Genomic DNA, 24,134 nt, shown 5'->3' with positions numbered 1-24,134 from the left:
ATCTGTCTTTAAAGGTCTTAACAGCTTAAAACTGCACTAAGATTTCTGGGACAGTCTGTATATATGTATAATTTACTCATAAATTATACACACAATATTATACTAATACATTAGGTATATTATAAAACATACGCAAAAATAATTTAGAAGGATATAATCAAGAATTAAACAACATTTAAAAACAATTATTTTATTTCTTAATGGTACAAAACATTTTTGCTCACTAAATATTTTCATTATTAATAATATTTTAGAAAGTAACATAATTGCATATGGTTCATTATTTTTTAAAAGCTTGCCTTAACACTTTGTGATATAATGATTCAAAGCTCTGGTTCTGAATCTAGTTTGTTTTGCTACTTGGTGTTTAGGTGAACAAGATACTCCACAAAGACACAGATTCAGATTGAAGAAGTGCATCACTAGCTAGGTTTACTTAATCACGTGTTCATTTTTCAATCCTGTTCACTGATGATGCGAAAATTCTTTTTGACATTCAACTAGGAAACTTCCATCTTTCCTGTCAATCAATTATTTGTGCAAATTAATTAGAAAGTGTTACATTTTTAACAAATGAGTTCAAAGCCCAGGAAGCTTTTGGGGAGACTTAAAATAAGTTAGAAAATTCTTTTTCCAAGTTTTTAAAGGTGCAGATGTTAATGTTTTTATAGATAATATCTTTTTTGGCAACAAATGCTTAGTTTTAAATATCTTGTCAATCATGATGGTTTCATACTATAATTAGCTAATATCTTAAGGTAAAATATACACTTAGGGAAAGGTTCCTTGTTAATTACAGTGGATCTAAGTCCAAATTTCAAGTATCTTGATAATTTTGGAGGGTTTTGATCAATTTCTTGTCAGATTTTATTAGAATGTCATTGCTTTTACCTCTGTAATTTGGCTGATTATGAGGTTGTAATAGTTGTGGAAGTGCCAGTTCTGCCATTTTCTTGGGGTTTTTTGCTTGCACTTTTATTTTCTTCAAATCTCTAGTTTCTCTGCAGGAGTCTTGTTAATGCACTTGTCCATTTTATGAAAGTTAGTTTAGTTAAAATTAGACAATATAAACCATAAATCCACTTAACCAAGTGCACATAAACAACAATAGATCAAAATACACTGAAATACAGTACACTTGGAGTCACTGAAAGTGTAGCTCCTATTCTTCCCTCAGGGTATTGTATACGACATATGACTGGGTCTGAAACATAGACCAAGAGAGTGCCAGCATCAACCTATACTTAAATTTAGTTTTGCTTAGGCTTTAAAAAAAGAAATAATTCTACCTTCACACAACAGCTTTGTATCTAATCCTTCATTCCCTTATGCCACTACCCTAGTTCAGGTCCTCATTGCGTCTTGCCTGAGCTGCTGTAATAGCCTCCTGGTTGGTGTCCCTGCCTCTTATCACTCTACTTGGATCCATTCCCTATGTAGTTGCCTAAGTGGTTTTCCCAAAGCCTAAGTCTGATCATGTCATTCCCTGACTCCATAAACTCCAATGTCTCCATATTAACTCTAGGACTATCAAATATAAATTTCTTTGTCTAGTATTTTTAAAAGCCCTTCACAACTTGGCTCCAATAAACCTTTCTAGCTGATACATTAATCCCATTGCTACACTTTAAGATCTAGTCACACTGTTCTTGTAGTTGCTATTTTCTATCCCTCTGTTTACTTCCTGGCTGTCACCCATGTTTGGACTGCACTCCCTCCTCACTGCTGCTTCTTTGAATCCTTTGCTTCTTTTAAAACTCATCCCAAGAACCACTTTTGACAGCAGGGTTCATAATCTGGAGTTCTTGGTCCCCTAAGGGTAGATGGTAGATTAATTTCCAGGGGTACATGAACTTTTTTTAAATTTTATATTAAACTTAGAGGAAGTAGTTGCATCTCTCCCCACCCACCCCTCCTTAGTAGCAATCATGATTGCTCAAACATGGCATCAAGCACAAGGTTATCCCCTTTTGTATGAACACTCAATTCTGGCTTAATAATCGTTGTCCCATCAGTTGTTGTTCCATAGTCAATTAGACAGCTATTCACCACATATTATCAACTCTTTTTATTTTTTATTAAACTTTGGTTTCCTTTGAAACCCTATGTATTTTATTTTATGTGTTTAAAAACATTATCCTGAGAAAGGGTCCGTAAGTTTTACCAGACTGCCAAAGAGGTCCATAACCTAAAAAAGTTAAGAATTCTTGTACTACATGAAGCGTTTCCAGATCACCTCCCCACCCCATCCCTACTTCTAATATCTTCCCTAAAACTTTAACTTGTATTTTTAACATTTTTGTAGTTAATTATATATGTACATTTTATCTCCTCCAAAAGAATGTAAAATACTTGAGGGCAGTAACTACTTTATTTTTGTCTTTGTGTCCCAGTGCCTCCCATACTCTCTGGACACAATGTTTATTGAATCATTGAGTAACATTTTCTCTCTGGAACTCAATGGATAAACTCGTACCACCTCACTTTGAAGACCAGTGCTATAAGCTTCAGAGAGCCTTTCACATTTTATTCATATATAAGAACCCTTAATTAGCAACTTAAAATGACCAGGTGTAGTTCTTCCATACCATATTAATGGAAGGGGGAATAGGCATTTGTTAAGTATGTTCTATGTTCCAGGAATTGTGCTAAATAATTCAGAAATATCTCATTTGTTTCTCCCCTCAACTAGGGGATATAAGTGCTGTTTTTATCACCATTTTACAGCTGAGGAAACTGAGTCAAAAAGAGGTTAAAACTTTCCCAAGGTCACACAGGTAGGAAGTGTCTGAGAACTTAGAACTCAGGTCTTCATGTCTTTGGTAGAGTAAGTGGTTTACTTACTAGTACATCCTAATAATAACACTAGTTCCTCCTAATTATTCTTTCTGTTCATAAAACTTGAGAAGTTAGTCCAGATACCATTATGCCTAAGGAAAGATGGCTCATGTTTACAATCTAAAAGGAACACTGATGCACTTTGTTGGCAATAGGGATGGACTGGCCATTAGGCAGCCAGTACTTGGAGCATGCAGAGATATTCCTTGCCTGGGTGTAGCCCGAGACTACATGGAAGCTTGAGGTGAGCCTACTCCTGGCCACAATGATTCAGGAGCCGGTAACATGTAGTGAATAGCTATCTAATTGACTATGGAGCAAAAACTGATGGCACAAGGATTATTAAGCCAGAACTGAGTATGCATACAAAAGGGGTAATCTTGTGTTTGTTGCCATATTTCGCGAGCGAGGGTGATTGGTACTAAGGAGGGGTGGGTGGGGAGAGATACAACTACTTCCTCTAAGAGAAAGTCCAAGAGAGCATGCCAAGCTGATTGTTTAGGAGAGGAAAAAAAAGAGTAAGAATAGAAATTCTCTCCCTTTAAATCCAAGGACTGCGTGGCTCTTCCTGGCTCTGTGGCCAGTGCTCTTTGAGGATTGCTGCATCATCCCAAAGGATTTCATTCCTGAGCACATGTATCCCTGGAAGTGGCTTGGGGAAGGTCAGGTCAGTTCTACTCCTATTCCATTATGAGTTGATCAATTAATTTAGCGCATACTGCAGATTACTAGGATAGAATGATGAAATAGATGAGTTTGGGAAATATATCTTAAACCTTATGATGGTACCGAGTTATGATATAATAGTGATAGGGAACTTCAGTTATTTAGATGTTATCTGGAACTCTTTCTCTGCCAAAAATAGAATAGCTAATAACTTTTTGATTTGTTTAATGATCAAAGGCAAACTGCTCTGGATCTGATTCTCCACTAAAAAGGAATGGAAACCTTACAGAGAAATTCCTATTCCATATTAGAGTTTTTGATAAAGGACAAAAGTAAATACCATATACTCTTAAAATGTACCCTAGATTTTGAGAGAGAACATTTCAAATCATTCAGAGCAAGGATCGGTAGGGTCCCATGGCCTAAAATTCTATAGGGACACTCTCAAAAATGTGATTCTGAAGACAAAACAAATTCAAAGCAGTTTAGGAGGAATGTACTCAAGAGAATTAAAAGGAAGACTGTGTGGTACAGTGTGAATAGTACTGGTTCTGGAGTCAGAGAACTTGGGTTCAAATCCTTCTTCTTCTACCTGTATGACCTTGGGCAAGTCACTTAATTTCTGGCCCTCAATTCCTCTTTTCAAAGTGAGAGAGATGGACTAGACCACCACCTTTAAGATCCCTTCCAGCTTTAAATACATGATCCTGGACAGAGAACTTATCAAGTAATGTAATTTTTTTTTAAGTAACTTATAGGATATAGAAACTGGGGAAAGTAGCAGAAGATGAGTTTAAAAAGTATGATTTAGTAAAAATAATTTCAGAAGTGCTAAAGCTCAGAATGACTAGAGGCTGGCAAGAAAAGCTAAAGACAACCAAAAGGGTTGGGAGTATTTTTCTAAACTAAAATAAGGAAAAGAGCATAACTAAAGAAGGTGATAGGACTACTGTTTGTGGCAGATAGGACAATAACAACAGACAACAGGGAGGATACAGAGACATTCAATTCTTATTTTGTTTTTGTTTATGCTTCCAAGGAGAATGATTTTTACACTAGAAGAAACAGACTAAATATAGTTAATAAGGAGTTGATACTATTGTGTTTATGGAAAATACTGGCACTGGTAGTATACAGGTATTCAGTATTTCCTCAGTCTGTGGAAGCTATTGATTTTTAATGAAATTGAATAACATTTCCAATACACAAATAAAACTGCATCTTTAGCTCATTGTATCACGAGGCTAAGATTGTGCTGCAAGAGTTGTGGGAAATGAAGTTCTGGGGACTTTTCCCATCAAGCATACGCCTACTACATATACAAGGGAAGAAATAATCTGACAACTGGAGCCATCAAGGTACAAAGAGAGTTGGATCTGCAGTTAGAAGGTATTAGTTCATTAAACATTGCTGCTTGCTAGCATATTTACTCTACGATGAAACTCCCTTTTAAAAGTAGTATCAAGGAACAATCTAATAAAATGTTATATGAAACATTAATGGCACATATTTTGTTATCTATTGTTCCACATGACAGAATTTTCCAGATAAAATTCAGACTTTGTGTACTAAGACTTTAACTTTTTTTTAAATAGAAAACTTTAAAAAATGTATCACACAATTTGCTTCCACTGATGCCTTCTTTTAGTCATTATTATGAGTAATGGTCATTTTGCTCTTCCATAGGTGAAAACATATATGGTATGCAACATATGAATAAATGGGTACTAACCAAGGAACTTTCTTTTTTATTATTTTTTATTAATTTTTTAATTTTTGGTTTTCAACATTCACTTCCACAAGATTTTGAGTTCCAAATTTTCTCCCCATTTTGTCCTTCCTCCCACCCCAATCCAGCATGCATTCTGAATACTCCTGCCCCTAATCTGCCCTCTCTTCTGTCTCCCCCCTGCCCCTTCTCTTATCCCCTTCCCCTTCTATTTTCCTGTAGGGCAGGATAGATTTCTATACCCTATTGCCTGTATATCTTATTTCCCAGTTGCATGTGAAAACAATTTTTTAACATTTGTTTTTAAAACTTTGGGTTCCAAATTTTCTCCCTCTCTCCCTCCCCACCCACCCTCATTGAGAAGGCAAGCAACTCAATTCAGGTTATACACGTATAGTCATGCAAAACACTTCCATAGTAGTCATGTTGTGAAAAACTATATTTCCCTTCATCCTATCTTGCCCATGTTTATTCTATTTTCTCTTTTGACCCTGTCCCTCCTCAGAAGTGTTTGCTTCTGATTATCCCCTCCCACAATCTGCCCTCCCCTTTATTATACCCCTGTTCTCCCCTTTCCCCCTATTTTCCTGTAGGGTAAGATAGATTTCCATACCCAATTAAGTGTGTGGGTTATTCCCTCCTTAAGCCAAATCCAATGAGAATAAGATTCACTCATTCCTTCTCACCTTTCCCCAATTCCCCTCCACCGCAAAAGCCTTTTCTTGTCTGTTTTGTGTGAGATAATTACCCCATTCTCCCTCTCCCTCTCTCCTTCTCCCAGTATAATCCTTTCACTTCTTAATTTTATTCTCCAGATCACCCCTTCATCTTCAACTCACCCTATACCCTCTATCTATCTATCTATCTATCTATCCATCCATCCATCCATATAATTTTTTCCCCTCCAACTACCCTAATACTGACAAAGGTCTCATGAGTTACAAATATCATCTTTCCATGCAGGAAGGTAAATAGTTCTACTTCAATAAGTCCCTTATGATTTCTCTTTCCTGTTTACCTCTTCATGCTTCTCTTGAGTCTTGTATTTGAAAGTCAAATTTTCTATTCAGCTCTGGTCTTTTCATTAAGAATTCTTGAAAGTCCTCTATTTCACTGAATGTCCATTTTTCCCCCTGAAGGATTATACTCAGTTTTGCTGGATAGGTGATTCTAGATTGTAATCCTATCTCCTTTGACCTCTGGAATATCATATTGCAAGCCCTCTGGTCCCTTAATGTAGAAGCTACTAAATCTTGTTTTATCCTGATTGTGTTTCCACAATACTTGAATTGTTTCTTTCTGACTGCTTGCAATATTTTCTTTTTGACCTGGGAACTCTGGAATTTGGCTATAATATTCCTAGGAGTTTTCCTTTGGGGGATCTCTTTCAGGAAGCGTTCAGTGGATTCTTTCCATTTCTATTTTACCCTCCGGTTCTAGAATATCAGGGCAGTTTTCATTGATAATTTCTTGAAAGATGATGTCTAGGTTCTTTTTGTGATCATGGCTTTCAGATAGTCCAATAATTTTTAAATTTTCTCTCCTGGATCTATTTTCCAGGTCAGTTGTTTTTCTAATGAGATATTTTACATTGTCTTCTATTTTTTCATTCTTTTGGTTTTGTTTTACAATGTCTTGATTTCTCATAAAGTCACTAGCTTCCAATTGCTCCATTTTAGTTTTAAGGAAGTATTTTCTTCAGTGAGCTTTTGGATTTCCTTTTCCATTTGGCCAATTCTGCTTTTTAAGGCATTCTTCTCCTCATTGGCTTTTTGGACCTCTTTTGCCATTTGGGTTAGGCTATTTTTGGAAGGTGTTATTTTCTTCAGTATTTTTTGGAGTCTCCTTTAGCAAGCTGTTGATTTGTTTTTCATGATTTTCTTGCATCACTCTCATTTCTCTTTGCAGGTTTTCCTCTACGCCTCTTACTTGCTTCTCAAAATCCTTTTTGAGCTCTTCCATGGCCTGGGACTGATTCATGTTTTTCTTGGAGGCTTTGGATGTAGGACCTTTGTCTTCTTCTGGTTGTATGTTTTGATCTTCTTTGTCACCAAAGAAAGATTCTATGGTCTGACTTTTTTTTGCATGGTTTGTTCATGATTTCAGGTAATTACTTGAGTTTTAAACTATTTGTTAAGGTAGGGGTCTGCTTCAAGTGTGGAAGATGTACTGTCCCAAGATTCAGAAGTTGTGTGCAGCTGTTTTCAGACATACTTCTAGGGACCTGTAAATTTTCAGTTCTTCCAAAGTGGTATGATCAAGGGTGAGGTGTTTACTCCTTTCCTGGCCTGTGCTCTGGTCTATGAGTGACCACAAGCACTCTTTTTTGCCTTGGAACTGTGAGGAGGATTCCCTCTCCACTGCCACCACAAGCTCTACCATGTTAGCACTCCTCCTCACCCTAGGACCACCACTTAGAACTGTGACCCAGATCTAAGCAAGGGCAAAGTAAGAGAATCCTTCCTCAGCACCAGCAAAGAGATGACTGCAATCCCCCTCTGATCAGCCACTCAATGTCCCCCTCAGTCTGTGGGCTAAGAGCTTTGGAAGCAGCCACCACCCCAGAGATGTGCCAGGACTGGGGCTGAGACCAAGCTTCTCTCTCACCATGGTCACAGACCTTTCCTACTGACTTTCTAATTTGTTTTTGGTGTTTGTGGGTTGAGAAGTCTGTAAACTGCCACAGCTATCTGTGATTCAGTCCCCTGAGGCCTGCTCCAGGTTTGCTGGGGCCTGGTCTTTGCCTGCATGCCCATCTTGATCTATGTTGCTCTCTCAGCCTGGCACAACAGACCTTTCCAATTATCCATCCAGGTTTTCTTGGGCTGAAAATTTGTTTCACTCTTTTTGTGGGTTCTGCTGTTCTATAATTTGTTTAGAGCCAATTTTTATAGGTATTTGGAGGGCTTTGGGGGAGAGGTCAAGCAAGTCACCACTTTTACTCTGCCATCTTGGCTTCACAAAACTTGCTTTCTTAAATAAATATTGATTCTTTTTGGTTATGTATCACTTTTTCATAAAGATGGAGTAATGGGTATGTAATTAGCTATATGCCCAACAGGGCAGTTTTTCTATAAAATGAATTGAAATAGAATTGAAATAGAAAATTGAAATAGAAAAAAAATTCTATAAAATGAATTGTTGATTCAAAGGCTACCATAACCTTCCGTCAAGTGGTTTTCTTGCTTTCTTGGAAAGTCTCTTCTTTCCTGTTGCTATCATCAGACTCAACAGTTCATTATTCACTCAAAACTATTATATCCACTATGTTAGCATCTCTTGTCAACTCAAACTTGTCCCTTTTATTTCTAGTAAAATTAGTTGATTCATTCTGGAGGAGAAATATTCTGCACTATTTCAGGAAGTTAGAGTATTTAGACAGGTATTTACTTCAAAGCCTACATATTTTTCAGTATCAGAAAATAGGAAAAAGTTTAAAGAAAGTTTAGTGACCGACCAAATTGAGCAGCCATTTTTAAGGCATTTAATGATGAAAATGGCAGGTCAAGAAATAGATGAAAGATGGAATAAAATCAGCAAAAATTTTTTATAACAAATTAGGACAGTAGAACCACCACTTTCGTTCTCTATCATCCCTGGTCTTTCTGATTCTAAGGAGCATCCTCTATTCCAGCACTTCTTAAACTGTGGGCTAATGAAAAATTTGGCAAAAGCAAAAAGTTTCTGAGCAACAACCAAAAAATTAATTCAAAATTAAACACGTAATGAATCTGAGGTGTTTCTGGCAGTGATTGCCCGTATTGCATCTCGCAACTTCACTGCAGCCTTGGTTCTGAACACGACATGTATACCTTGCACTGCACATGTCCTCAGGCCACACATCGCCAACCAATGCTGCTGAAACACAAAAAGGGGGCACGAACGGAAAAAGTTTAAGAAGTCCTGCTCTATTCAATATGCCATCCCACCTCGCATTTTTGGATATACATTCTACATTTAAAAAATAAAAGGTAGGTATTGCTCACCCAGGAGGGCAAAGGGAAGACACCTGGACAGCAGATATGTACCATGACAAATTCTGTTTGCTTCTCAAATTTGCATAGGATTAAAAGGACCCAAGGATCCCTTATAAGACATGTAATTGATCCACTGAAATAAGACAAATCATGATGCTATTCAGGATATCTTATGTGTCTTATTTTGTCCCTTTGCAAATTTCATTTTCTAGCCAGGTATTTTTAGCCTGGGGTCTATGAGCTTATCATTTTTTAAAACATATATTGATAACTATATTTCAACATAATGGTTTCCTTTGTAATCTTATGTATTTTATGCTTTTAGAAACATTATACTGAGAAGGGGTTCATAGGATTTATCAGACTGCCAAAAGGGTCTGTGATATAAAAAAAAAAGGTTAGGAACCTCTGTTCTAAATTCATCTTAAGTCTGAAGTTTGTCTGTAGTTCTTCCTTTTGATATACCAAATGCCCTCATGATATTGGTGACAAATGAATCTGAAATGGTGAAATAAGGTACCTGGTTTCTACTTGTCTTTTGCTATGCCCATCATTTTAACTTGACCAATAGTCAAGAGCTAGAGGTAAGCTTATCTGTGTAGATTAATTTGGAGGGAACAGCCATGGAGTACAGATATAGAAGGTGAGGTCTAGGAGGGACTTATTGGCTTGGGCTACAAGTCCACATGGTAAGCATGGAAGAGTGTCCACCTTGACAAGATACGAAGCTGATAAAATATCTTGTCTACAGGATCCTTTAGACATCCCAGAGGGACCAGCAAGGACAAGGGTAAAAATAGATATCAAGTGGCTATATACGTAACCATTTCCTTAATTTCTACTGTCTTTACTAGGCCTCCTAACAATCATGGGCTATTTTTAAAATAGGGAAGTTGCCTAACCTCTCCACAACTACGTATAGAGTAGTTTTCCACTGATCTGCTAACTTGTGTGTCCCATGAATGCCAAGATTTCTTAGCAGGACTCTGTCATCTTGTTGAAGGTCCTGAGAATGAATATAAGAACCATATCACCATTTATTTCTTTTAGGATCCTTCCTGTTTTAAGATTTAGCTAAATGGTAGGCTTCTTTCCCCCTCCTGGGTCACTTTCTTGTCATGGTAGAGGAGCTTGCATAGCTCAATGAAACTACGAGTTGTGCTGTGCAGAATTGCCCAAGATGAACAGGTCATGGTGAGTTCTGACAAAAGATGATCCACTAGAGAAGGAAATGGCAAACCACTCCAGTGTCTTTGCCGAGAAAACCTATATGGGGTCATGAAGAGTCTGACACAACTGAATGACTGAACAATAACAACAAAAAAAGCTTCTTTCAGTTTCTCAATTGAGAAACAAAATGGTCACGAGTATATGCAGTCGCTATCTTCAGAGACTCCAAAACAAAGGATGACAGGTAAGTGTGGCTCATGCCCAAACACCAGCAGGTAGGAGCCACTAACATCATTCTTGGATGTATACACAAGAAAAGTTTTGAACTAGTCTCAGTGTCTTTAACACATTCAGCAGGATACAGTGGAAATGTTTAAGCTGTGTGTCCCCATCAGGGTGAGTATGTTGTCCTAGACTTGTTAATGCCAGACAGAACCAATACTGGCACATACCTGAGGCAGGTGACCATCTTTAAAATCTTATTTGCAATTGTTTTCCAGCAGTACCCAAAGGGCTTTTTTGTTTTATGTATTTCAGGGACACCATTCCCTACTGGTTCTCCTCCTTACCTATCTTGCTATTCCTTCTCAGTCTCCTTTGCTAAGTTCTCATCCAAATCACAGCCTCTAACCATAGGTATTCCACAGGGCTTTGTCCTGGGCCCTCTGTCCTTCTCCCTCTATACTACTTTATTTGCTTTCATCACCTCCTATGGATTTAATTATCATCTCTATGCTGATTATTCTTACATCTACCTATCCTGCCCCAACCTCTCTGCTGACCTCTAGTCTCACATCTCCAAGTACCTTTCAGATATAGCAAATTGGATGTCCATTAGAACATCTTAAATTCAACATATCCAAAACTGAACTCATCTTTCCCTTAAAACTTGCACCCCTCCAAACTTCCCTGTTACTGTAGAGGACACCACCATCCTCCCAGTCTCCCAGGCTTGCAACCTAGGTGTTATCCTTAACTCCTCACTATCTCTCACCCCCTATATCCAATATGTTGCCAAGGCTGATAGATTTCACCTTTTTAACATTTCTTGAACATGACCCTTTCTCTCCTCTACTACTGCCACCACTTTGGTATAGGCCCTCATCATCTCACACCTGGACTGTTGTAATAACCTCATAAGGTTGGTCTGCCTGCCACAAATCTCTCCCCACTCCCATCCATCCTCTACTCAGCCACCAAAGTGATCTTCCTCAAAAAACAGGTTTGAAAATGTTACCCTCCTACTCAATAAACTCCAATGGCTTCCTATCAGCTCTACAATCAAATACAAAATCCTCTGTTAAATGTGAAAAGACCTTCATAATCTAGCCCTCCCCCCTACCTTTCCAGTCTTCTTATACTTTAGATCCCACCCCCTACCCCACATATACTTTTCAATACAGTGACATTGGCCACCTTGTGGTTCTGTGAACAAGACACTCCACCTCTTGACCCTGGGCATTTTCTCTAGCTGTCCCTCATGCCTAGAATGCTTTCTCTCTTCATCTTGATTTCCTTCAAGTCCCAACTAATATCCCATCTTCTTTTCCAGTTCCTCTTGATTAGTCCCTTGGCTAATTATTTCCTATTTCTCCTCTATATGCCTCGTTTGTATATGTTTGATTGCTTGTTGTCTCCCCCACTAGATTGTGAGCACCTTGAGGGCCAGGACTGTTTTTTGCCTTTCTTTGTATCCCCAGTGCTTAGCACACTGCCTGGCACATAGTAGACACTTAATAAAGGCATACTAACTATTGACTATGACTATACATAAGTGATATCTGACAATTGACTCATTCTCAGGTGGATATCTAGAAATGGGAAAAATTAGAGAGCAACTTCATGTATGTAGTAGCAGGACTTTTTTGAAGATCCTATTGATTTCCTTCCTGAAAAGGGCAGGCCTCTATCTATCTGATCACAATTCTGCCTATTATAGATCTTAAATAGCATGAAGGCACATTCCAGGAATTGACAGTTCTGAGACTCAACTTTACCAAGAACAGAAAAGAATTAAAAGAAACTAGGCCTAGCAAAATTATACAACAGTTTTTAATACTCCTTTGCCACTTCTAGGTCCTCTCCCCACCACTTCCATCACTCAATAATCTCTCCTCCTTTCAGGTTCAAAATATCCATATCTACCATCCAATCAAAAACTTAGTAGCTCTTGTCTATAGACCTCTAGGTCACTGCCTTTCCTTCCTCAATGAGTTTAATACCTGACTCACAAATTTTCTCTCTTCCCCAACTTCTGCGCTCATACTAGGGGACTTCAACATACACACCTACTCTCCTTCAAACACACTAACCACTAAATTTCTCAACCCACTCATTTCCCATGAGTTACTCTTCCACTCCACCTAAGCCATATACGAAAGTAGTCATAGACTTGATCTTGCCATCACCTACAACTGCATCACTCTCCATATTCAAGGAGTCTGACACCTTATCTGACCATAATCTGTTACCTTTTTTTCTCCCTCTGCCTTCCCTTATAAAACCCCACTCTTTGAGTGCACCATGACCTCTAATCTCTTGACCCCTCAATTCTTTCCCAGGCCCTCACCCCTGCATTAGTGACTCTTTCCTCTTTTCCTCATCTTGACCATTTGATGAATCAGTTCAATTCTACACTGTTGTCTTCTCTTGAGTCTTTGGCCCCCTTGTCATATCATTTATTGTGCGTGGCCAAGCCTCAGCCTTGGATCACTCCTATCATCTGCTTTTATTTCTACACATATGCTGCTGAATAAAGATAGAGCAAATCACAGAACTGCTCTGACTGGGTCCACTACAAATTTATATTACACAGCCTCAACTGGATCCTTCATTGCTGCTAGGCAATCCTTCTATATCTTCCTTATAAATTCATTATCCCACTCCACAGCAGCTCTTCCAAACCTTTTCATCCCTCCTCAAACATTCCATAGCTCTCCCTCCTGCTACCTCTTCATCTGAGAACCCTACCTCATATATTATAGAAAAAAAATTGAGGCCATTTACTGTGAGTTCCATTTTCTCTCCTCTTCCCCACCTCATATCACTTACATGCCTTCTGCCACTATCCCCTTCACTCCTGTCTCACGTGACCTCACTCATTACCAAGGCAAACCCCTCTACCTGCACAAGCAATCCCATTCCAAACCATCTCTTTTGACAGACACCTCCTCTGTTATCCCTACTGTATCATTCATCTTCAATCTCTTCTTATCTATAAGAACCTTCTCTCCTGCCTATAAACATGCTCATGTCTCTCCCATCTTCAAAAACCCTCACCTGATCCTCCCATCTCCACAAACCATCATCCAGTATCTCCTTTGCCCTGTGAAGCTAAACTTATTGAGAAAGCTATCTAACAAGAGGTGCCTCCACTTTCTCTCCTCTCTCTCTCTTAACCCCTTAGATCCTGGCTTTCAACCTCATCATTCCACTGAAACTGCTTTTTCCAAAAGCTGCCAATGATCTTTTAATTGTCAAATCTAAAAGCCTTTTCTCAATCCTCATTCTTCTTGATTTCTATGCAGACTTGGCACCACTTATCACCTGCTTCTCTTTGATCCTCTCTTCTCTTTCTAGATTTTTGGAACATCACTCTTTCCTGATTCTCCTCCTACTTACCTGCTCCTTCTCAGTCTCCTTTGCTAGATTCTTATCTAGGTTATGCCCTCTAAGCATAGTAGTCCTTCAGGGTTTTATCCTGGCCTCACTGCTCTTTCTCCCTCTATGCAATTTCACTTGGTGATCACATCAGCTCCCATGGATTTAATTATCATTTCTATGTCTAAATCTTCCTATCCTGCTCTAAGTTCTCTGATGACCTCCAGTATCACATCTCCAACTGCCTCTCAAACATCTTAAATTGGATGTCCAGTTGACGCCTTAAATTTAACATGCCTAAAACTGAACTCATTATCTTTCCCACTAAAATTTGCCCCTTCTAAACTTCCCTATTACTATAGAGGGTACCACCATTCTCTCAGTCCATCAGGCTTGCAACCTAGGTGTTATCCTCAGCTCTTCATTATCTCTTACCTCCCGTATCCAATCAGTGGCCAAGATCTGTAGATTTTGACTGTGCAACATCTCTTAAACATGCTCCTTTCTGTCCTCTAATACTGCTACCACCCCGGTGTAGGTCTTCATTACCTCATCCATGGATAATATCGAATGAGTCTGTGGTGAGTCAGCCTGTCTCAAGTCTCTCCTTATTCTATTCCATCTTCCATTCATTGGTCAAAGTGTTTTACCTAAGGCACAGGTCTGCAAACATCACTCTCTTACTCAATAAACTCCAGTGCCTCCCTGTTTCACAAAGAAGACACTCTAACTCTCAGTTCTGGGAATTTTATCTAATTGTCCCTCATGCCTGGAATGCTATCCCTCCTAATCTCTCCCTCCCAGCTTCCCTAGCTTCCCCCAAGTCCTAACGAATATCCCACCTTCTACAGGAAGCTTTTCTCAGCCTCTCTTAATTCTAGTACCTCCCTTCTGTTATTTCCTATTTATCCTGTATATAGCTTGTTTGTACATATTTCGCTTATTTGTTGGCTTATTGTCTTCCCCGTTCGAATGTGAGCTCCTTGAGGGCAAGTACTTCAACTAAGTTCAATACATAAAGATTCTTTTAGTTGGGTAAATACTTCTGCCTCCCTTCCCACCTTCTTCTATACTTAAATCTCTGTTTTTCCTCAGTTTTAATATGTTTGCCTAGGAAAACAGTATCCTAGGAAAAAAAGAAAACTAAAAACAAGGGAAAATCTGAATAAACATAGTATTCTAATGTGAATAATTGGTTTACCTCAGATATTTCTGCTAAATAGGCACGTCGTTCATCATTGGTCTTACGGAAAGCCTAAATTAAAGATACATATTAATTCAACATTAAATAATGTTAATAATAATATTAATAAATTTGAATTATCTAGGAACTTCTTAAGTTACATATTTCTTACAAGGCTTTCATTATACTACATACTTTACATATACTACATATACTACATATATACAAGACATTAAATGGCATAGTAATTTCTAAAAAGAGTTGTTTGTTGAACAGAATAAAAACAAACCTTTGATGCTTGTTCCAGTCTAAGCTCATACTCTTTCACTTGATACTCAAGACTTCGTTTTTCTTTTTCTAGCTGTTTAAGTAATTGATTTAAAGAATTCTGGAATTATACAAAACAAATTTATCACATATATTCATCAATAATTACAGAATTTCATACAATCTAGATCTTAAATTATATGCTTCAAATTCTGTATAGGAATTTTTTTCAATGCTGACACTATATTCAAAAGAAATACAGGGACAGGCATTCAAAGAATAAATAGTATTTTTAGTCACATACTTCACATTATAACCTTAACCTTCTCATAGACTTTCTTTCTTTAAGAGATTTCTCAAGAAACTTATGGTTAAAAGGCAATTTGAAAGAGAGTAGAGGAGCCTAATTCCTATCAATAGGAATAATATCTCAAAAAGAACCTAGAACGAACAATCATAAAGAAAACCAAAGAGAGACAAAAGCAAACTCCTCGACCCAACCTAAAAACTGTACAAAAGACAGTTTGAAGCTGGCAGAGGCTATTAGAAGGGTCACACAACAGAAATTCTGAGCAAAACTCCAGCTAATATAATTGAATGTAGAGGCTGGGAAACCAGCACAAACTCCTACAATAAAATGGGCTTGGCAGGTGTAGGCTGGGAAAAAATGAGTCAGTCCAGAGTAGACAGAATGAGACATTGTAAATAACCTGAATTGGAGTGTTGCAAGACATTATGAGCTCCAGTAACCAGAGACCTGAAGTCAGAGCAGAATAGAATCAAGGGACAGACCTGACCCTAATAGGCAATTGGGCAGGGAGACATTTAAACTGTGCGCTCTCTGGAGCACTATGAGCAACAGCAGTAGATAAGGACAGCTAAGGACTTAAGGACTGATGCTAGGGGTGTTGTGCAAGAAGTCTAAGACCAGCATGATTGCCAACATCTGACTGGTTCTTGTCAGAGCCACAGAGAAAATGGAACCAACTACCAATTCTGGCTTCCTATTCAGGAAGATGGAGAGACTTACTGAAGTCAGAAACTGTAGGGGATCACTAGAAGACTGTGGTAGAAATCAAGAACTAAGGCAAAAATTGGAGCCCAGTACCAGCCATCTCATCCAGACAGGAACTGATAGCAGACCCAGAATATAAAGGGACAGAATTAAAAAAAAAAAAAAGTCTTGTCAAATTCATCCAATAATGCAAGAGTGGGCTGGTCTGAGCACAAAGTCCCCAATCCAAGAAATGAGGGTGGAAATATGAGTAAACAGAAGAAAATACCAAAAACAACGAAGAAATTGCATAGGCTAAGAGAAGCCAAAAGGGCAAATCTGGAAGAGAGCAATCCCATAACAACTATAACCAGAGTTTCAGAGGGGAAAAAAATGGATTGGGCTATAAAGTCTATACAAATACCTGAAAAAATGAAGAGATTTTTAAAAAATGAAATTATAAATGAAATTAAAGTTCAAGAGGAAAAAATTGAAAGAAAAATAGAATAAAAAGTGGAAACTTTTACTTAAGTGGCAGATTCCACAAAAAATAAAATGGAGTAAACATAACTCAACTTCATGAGACAAGAAATATTAAAAGAAAGTCAAAAGACTAAAAAAAAAAAAAGAAAATGTAAAGTACTGATGATCAAAATAACTGACCTGGAAAACCGGTCAAGGAAAAATAATTTACAAATCAGGATTCCTTCTTAAGGTGGCAGCATGAAAGATTATAACAGAAATCCAGCTCTTCTACATGTTCTCTAACAAAAATCTATGAAGGCCACTTGATCAAATAATGATTGAAAAATTCAAAGAAGAATAATAGTAAGCTCTCTCATCCAGCCTATGATGGCAGGCACACACACACACACACACACACACACACACACACACACACACACACTCACACACACACACACCCCATATGCCAGTAGCTTGTGGGACTCTTCTGCCTGGGAAGCCAGTGGGAGTATAGGCAAACAATTCAGAAGTCTGCTAGCATTCTGATCAGATAAATTCCAGAGACACCTGAAACCTGACCAGAGTACTCAGACAAGGAAGCTTCAGATGGGTCAAAAATTCCAAATCCTTTGATACTCTGACCACTAACATAGGACCAAAAACTGGCAGTGCTCTGACCAGGACACCCTAGAGGGGCCAGAAATCTGCAGTACTCTGACCTGAGGTGCTATAGAGGTCCCTGAAAACTGATACACTTAGAACCTATAGGATGCAGAGGGACTTGAAACCTGTCAGAGTTCTGAATACAAACACACCATTGGAGATGGAAACCAATGATAGGAACCCAAGAAATTGAGTTCAGGACCAAATAATACTGATATTTCCTAACTCCCATTCCAGACTATAGAAGAGGGCAGAGCCTAGCCCTGGCACTGGCCTAATGTCCACAAATAAACTGAGGCTGGAGATAGGGGTAAACACAAAAATACAGTGAACACTGTGAAGAAATATTATGAATCATATGATGCTCAAGAGGTTTGAAAACCAAAAGAGTATAACTCCACATTAATTATAAGAAGAACAGAAATTGCTTGGACAAAGGCTACAAGCCTACATAGAAAGACATACACAAGAGATGAAGGAATTAGAAAGAGAATAGCTTGGAACAGAAGCAGGAAATTACCCAAATAACAACTTCCTGAAAATAGAAGCAGAGACCTCAACTTCATGACCCCATGACAGAAAAAAAAAGGTTAGAACAAAGGCAAAAGATTGAAAAAAATGGAAACAAATATAAAGGACCTTATTTAAAAAACAACAAAAACAAAAAACCTGGAAAAATAAATGACAATATAGGAATCATCTGACAAAACAAAAAACTTGGATACCATACTATTTCAAGAAATAATAAAATGAAAACTACTCAGATCTATAAAAACAGAAGACAAACTAAAATAAAATTGATGAGTCACCTCCTGAAAGTAACCTCAAAATTAAAATATCCAAGAATATCATTGCCAAAATACGGAAATTCTAGGTCAAAGAAAAATATTTCAAGAATCCAGAAAAGGAAAGAGTTTAAGTACCAAGCAACCATAGTCATAATTACATAAGACTTTCCAGTAATGATTATAAAGAGAAGAAAATCTTAGAATATGGCATTACAAAAGGAAAAATGAAGGTTTACAATAAAAAATAACCAAACTTGCAAGACTGAGTATAATTCTACATGAGAAAAAAAATGGAAACTTAATGACTAGAAGGCTTTCAATTATTCCTGGTGAAAAGGTAAATGCTGAGTAGAAACTCTGAAATGCAAACACCAGAATTAAGAGAAATCTAGAAAGGTAAATACATTTGAGCAATTGGAAGGGGCTAAATGATGGAGTACTTACATTCTAATGTGGGGAAAACAGACAAGTATCTTTTCAGAACCTTAATGTCTTTAAGGGTAACACTAGGAGTTGAATAAGACAGAAGGCATAGGAATTGATTTTGTTCTGCTTAAATGGTTTTAAGAGGAAGGAAAAGAGAGAGAAAAAGGAATATATTAGGGAAGAAGAGAGGAAGAAGAGGGTAGAACTATTGGGGTGTAGGAGATGACTATATAAACATAGAGAAAGGTATGGGGGCAGCAGATATCACATGAACTTTACTCTTATCTGAACCAGACAAATGAAGCTTGCATACACAAGCACAGACACAAAGAGTTTTGTCAGAAATATTTTCAACTCAACAGAGAAATAGTCAAAGATAGTAAGAGAAAGAATGGCACTATAAGACAGTACAAGTGGGAACAAAATAGCCACAACCAAGACAAATTTCAACTTTTGAGGGTAAATCACTAATGAGAGAATAAAAGGAAAGCAGTAAAGGATAAGAATAAGTGATTGGGGTCCACACAAAGGGAAGAGAGGAGTTACAATGGAATGAAAGCAGACCATTTTAATTTTGGACCCTAATGTTGTTCAAATTTCTTCTCTTTTACCACCTCTTACAATACAATACAACAAACATTGATTAAGGACCTACTGTGTGCTAAGCACTGTGGTAAACACTGGGAATATAGCTTCTTTCTAAAGGGGGAGAGTTGAGAGGGAAAGGAAGGCAGGGAGTAATAGTTGGATTGGTATAGCACTAAATTTGTGAGCTAATTTAGTTAGTCATTTTTATAGGCCTAACCATGAATGACTTTTTTTTTTGTAGGAAGGCCTCCATATATCTAAGAAAAATGGTCCAAATCATACAAGGCTATTCCTTATTCAAGAGAAATTTAAAAAAAAAAAAACAACCAAAAACTAAACCATGACAGACCATAGAAGCAAAAGTAATTAGTTTTCACTTCAAAATAATTTATCATGAAAAGTTGAGCTTTCAATGGGAAAAGATAGATTTTCAGTAAAAGGGAGCGATTAAATGCTTTGGGGCCTTCCCCGTGTTCTCGCCTTTATTATTCCATTTCTTCCAATGCCTTATTATCCTAATCATATGCTTTGTCCTAACTATAACCTACAATCTACCCCCAGATGCTTAGCTGGGCACTACCTTTGTGCTAATTACTACGTCCTCCTTTTCTAGTCTTCGTCTTCTTGGAGAGCCAGTTCAGTTCTACACTAGCTGTTTCATTAAATCTCTTATTCCTTTGTCTTATCATTGATTTTACCTTGTCATATCTTGACTCCTACCATCAACCTCCCATGCTTCTACTCTTATTCTACTGAAAGAAGCTAGAGGAAGACACAAAAACTATGTTGACTTGGGCCAATACAAATTTGTGTTATCAAATCTTAACTGGACCCTCTCTATAGCAAGATAATCCTTCTGCTCCTTCAATGAGGTATTTTACATTTTCTTCCTTTTTTTTCATTTTTAAAATTTTGTTTGATTCTTAATATCTCATAGAGTCATTAACTTCCACTTGCCTCATTCTAATTTTTAAGAAATTATTTTCTTCAGTTACCTTTTGTACCCCCTTTTCCATTTGGCCAATTCTACTTTTTAAGGAGTTGTTTTCTTTTTACAAGTTGTTGACTCTTTTTTCATGATTTTCTTGAATCACTCTCATTTCTTTTCTCAATTTTTCTTCTATATCTCTTAAATGATTTTTTAGCTTTTCCAGGAAGACCTTTTGGGCTTGAGACCAATTCATAGCTCTCTTTGAGGCTTCATGTGTAGGCATGTTAACACTGTTGTCCTCTTCTAAGTTCGTGTTTTGATCTTCCCTATCATCACAGTAGCTTTCAATGGTTGGGGCTTTTTTTTTCTTTTTGTTCATTTTTCAACTATTTCATGGTTCTTGTTTTTGTTTTTGTTTTTTTTTTGGTAATTGGGGTTAAGTGACTTGCCCAGGGTCACACAGATAGTGTCAAATGTTTGGTCTCAGTCCAGATTTGAACTCAGGTCCTCCTGACTTCAGGGCCAGTGCTGTATCTACTGCACCACCTAGCTGCCCCTATTTTATGGTTTTTAAAGTTGACTTCTGCTCCTGGGGCACAGGGGGCACTATCCCAAGCTTCTTATGCTGAGGGCCAGGGGCCTGGTCACTGACTTTCTGGAACTGGCAGTTTGTTTTCCTCTCCACTTGCCTCTTGTTATTTTGTGAGGGCATTTTTTTTACCATCCTTTTCATTTTTCAAATGAGCTTATGTTCTAAATGGCAAGGGAATTTATCTCAAAGTGGCAAATGAAATGAAATGAAATCAAATCAAATAAAAAATCCTGACTTTTACTAAATCACTATTCTGCATAAGGCACTACTCACTTTCAGACAATAAGAAAAAAAATGAGACTATCATTACTGTTCCTAGGTGTACAGTATTTTCACTTACAGACAAACAATAAACTTCCAGATGGTTAAATTGAAGAATACAATATTATTACACAAGAGTTAATAACTAAAGCGAAGTTGAGCACTTCTTTAAAATAGATTTCTTTTAGAGAAACAAGCAAAAAAATTGACCAGTTTTATATTACAGAAACTATGAGTTCTAAATATTCAAACATAGCAATGAAAGCATGGAATAATGTCCATTACAAGTGATCTATATGAAGAATTAAAATTCACCTTACATAAACATCTAGTGCCCCCTTGTGGTAAATAATGATTTTTAAAATTTTATACTTAAAAACTAATGAAAAATGAAAATGTACCTAGATATTTATTCACTAGGACAATGGGTGTATTGGCTGTTGAGGGTGCAATTGCCTTCCAGCTGATTGGTGACATCTGAAAAGAACCCGAATCCAGAGGCTCCTGAGACACAATGCCCCATGAGGAAAGCTCAGGATGTTGCTACATCTGCCACCTGTCAACTGACAGGTGGGTGTTACGCTATGTCTGTTGTCTCTGGGTATGCCTCATACTTGGAAATATAGGGCATGTGCAAGGTGACCCTCTCTGGCAACAAATGACTGGCACAGTGGCAAAAGAACCCTTATTCTCATCATTAGGAATAAATTTAGTCAAACCAGTGGTATTTAAGAGAACACAAGTTTCAGGGGCAGCTAAGTGGCGCAGTGGATAGAGGACCAGCCCTGAAGTCAGGAGGACCTGAGTTCAAGTCCAGCCTCAGACCAAACACTTGCCACTTACTAGCTGTGTGACCCTGGGCAAGTCACTTAACCCCAATTGCCTAAAAAAAAAGAGAGAGAACACAAGTTTCTAGCCCTAGTTATCATGTTTCAAGGAAATATAGCTACAATTGAAAATAGAATTTTTCTGAATCCAGAACAGATCATGAAAAACTTTCCTGCTAGAACAGAACACAAGAGAAAATATTGCAATGAATTGCTTTGTGTTATAAAATGTAAATGCACAAATAGTTTCTACTTTATAAATCCTATAAACTAAGGATTGGCAACATTTCAAAAAGTCACAGAGGAGTAGTCCCCAGTGTAGCTAATCAGGCTAGGCTGAAGGTGGGGAAATATAAATCATAGCAAATAATATTAAGCCAATATTTTTTCTGAGCCCTGACTAGAGAATTATAATAGCAACCATGACTAGGTTCTGGCTTAGGGCTCAGTCTGGTGCTTCTTGCTGTAAGAGAGAGAAGGTTAGATTTGGAATTAGCAGACTTGGTTTCACAACCCTGGCCATTAAATAAGTTCTGGTCCGGGGGTGGGGGGGAAACCTGCAGCCTGGAGGCCCTTTGAATGAATCCAAACTTCACAGAACAAATCCTTTTATTAAGGTGATTTGTTCTGTGAAATTTGCAGATGATCTGGTTCTTTTCTTTAATGGATATGAGTAGAAAGGGCTGGAAAAGTCCACTTGGCTAGATAAGGGAGATGAAATCTGGGATTTCCCCTGCTCCCCTGCCCCAACACTAAAGCTATATACTCCTATGAGTTTCATGTCATCTGGAAATCTGATAAACATATCAACCAAGTCTTAATCCAAGTAATGGGAAAAAAATGTTAAACAGCATAAGGCTGAGCAGAGATCCTTGAGGTACTCAAATGGAAGCCTCTCAAGCTGAAATGGAACCATTAATGACTAAGTACTTTTTGTCCAGACATTGATCCAGTGCTGAATCTACCTAAGCTATGCTAGCCTACATGTCTTTATCCTGTCCACAAGAATGGAGTATAACACGTATCTCACTCAATTCTGGAATCTCACTGTGACTGACCTCAGTGTGCAGGAGAATGGTTCGAGTTTGGCAACCTCTTCTCCTCACAGACTAGGAAGAAAACATACATCAAATATCAAAGACTTTAACTGCAACAAAACAGAAAAATAAATAACAGCAAAACACATGCAACAGAATCATTTTCAGCCTCCATATACAAATGTTCTTGCTCTCCTACAGACTTCACCACTTTTCAGGGAAGGCTACAAATACATAGTAGAGATTCCAAAATAGAGAAGTTTGGGCTTCAGCATCACATGTCCAGCTAGGCTCTGTCTCCTGGCAACTAGGTTATGCCTCAGACTGGATGTCGGTTCCACCTTCTACATTTCCAAAACATAGACCAATCTACTCTACTTCTGAAGGTCATCCATTGATTGGCAACTTCTCTGTGCCTGAGAAACAGTTGCTTCTTCTCTGCCATGCTACTGCTTCAGAGATTGTCATTTCTCTTACAGTGATATTTCTCAAGCCAACATGCCTCAGGGACCTATTGTTAGTTAGCCTCAAAACTTTAATTTGTCTGGTAGACAAAAGAGTTGCTCAAGCGGCTGGCTGTAAGAATTTAGAGATCTCCTTTTCAATGGAAGGTGCCCAGGTCTTTAGCTGAGTTAAGGCAGCTGAATCCATTTCTAGCTCAGAATGCTGAACTGATTCTACCCTATTCCCATGGTCAGCACTTCCTCCACAGTGTTTCTGAGGACTGGGGTAAACATGCACCCATTTTCTTATACTCTTTAAATCCACCTGAAAACTAATCCTTGACTGAGCAAATTGTCCTGAAACTTAAATAATTCTCAAGAAGACACCAGAAATACTGCACATGGGGTCAGAGGTAAACTCTGCCATGGTCCTGCCAACATGGCAAAGCTTTTCTATCCTTTACAGTCTTCCTCCTGTGGAAAATGTGTACTGTTGGGAATGGCTGAACAAGTTATGGTATATGAATGTAATGGAATACTATTGTACTATAAGAAATGATAAGCAGGCAGACTTCAAAAAAACCTAGAAAGACTTACCTGAACTAATCCAGAGTGAAATGAGCAGAACTAGGAAAACATTGTACATAGTAACAGCCACATTGTGCGATGACTGACTTTGATAGACTTGA

The 24,134-nt window shown here is 37.9% G+C and overlaps 1 protein-coding gene across 1 annotated transcript in view; it reads right to left on the bottom strand.

The window, feature by feature from the left end:
* CCDC169 (coiled-coil domain containing 169) overlaps positions 1 to 24,134 on the bottom strand; it is an 80,756-nt gene that overhangs the window by 37,446 nt on the left and 19,176 nt on the right. Inside the window, exons 5-6 of the mRNA XM_027877595.1 lie at positions 15,453 to 15,551; positions 15,182 to 15,235 (exon numbers count right to left, since the gene is read on the bottom strand). Coding sequence (XP_027733396.1) covers positions 15,182 to 15,235; positions 15,453 to 15,551 — 153 coding nt within the window. The remainder of the gene's footprint in view (positions 1 to 15,181; positions 15,236 to 15,452; positions 15,552 to 24,134) is intronic.

Source organism: Vombatus ursinus, unplaced genomic scaffold (genome assembly GCF_900497805.2).
Source record: "Vombatus ursinus unplaced genomic scaffold, bare-nosed wombat genome assembly UNPS02014813.1, whole genome shotgun sequence".
NCBI classification, from domain to species: Eukaryota; Metazoa; Chordata; class Mammalia; order Diprotodontia; family Vombatidae; genus Vombatus; species Vombatus ursinus.
This window is presented reverse-complemented; position numbering and strand designations above follow the sequence as displayed.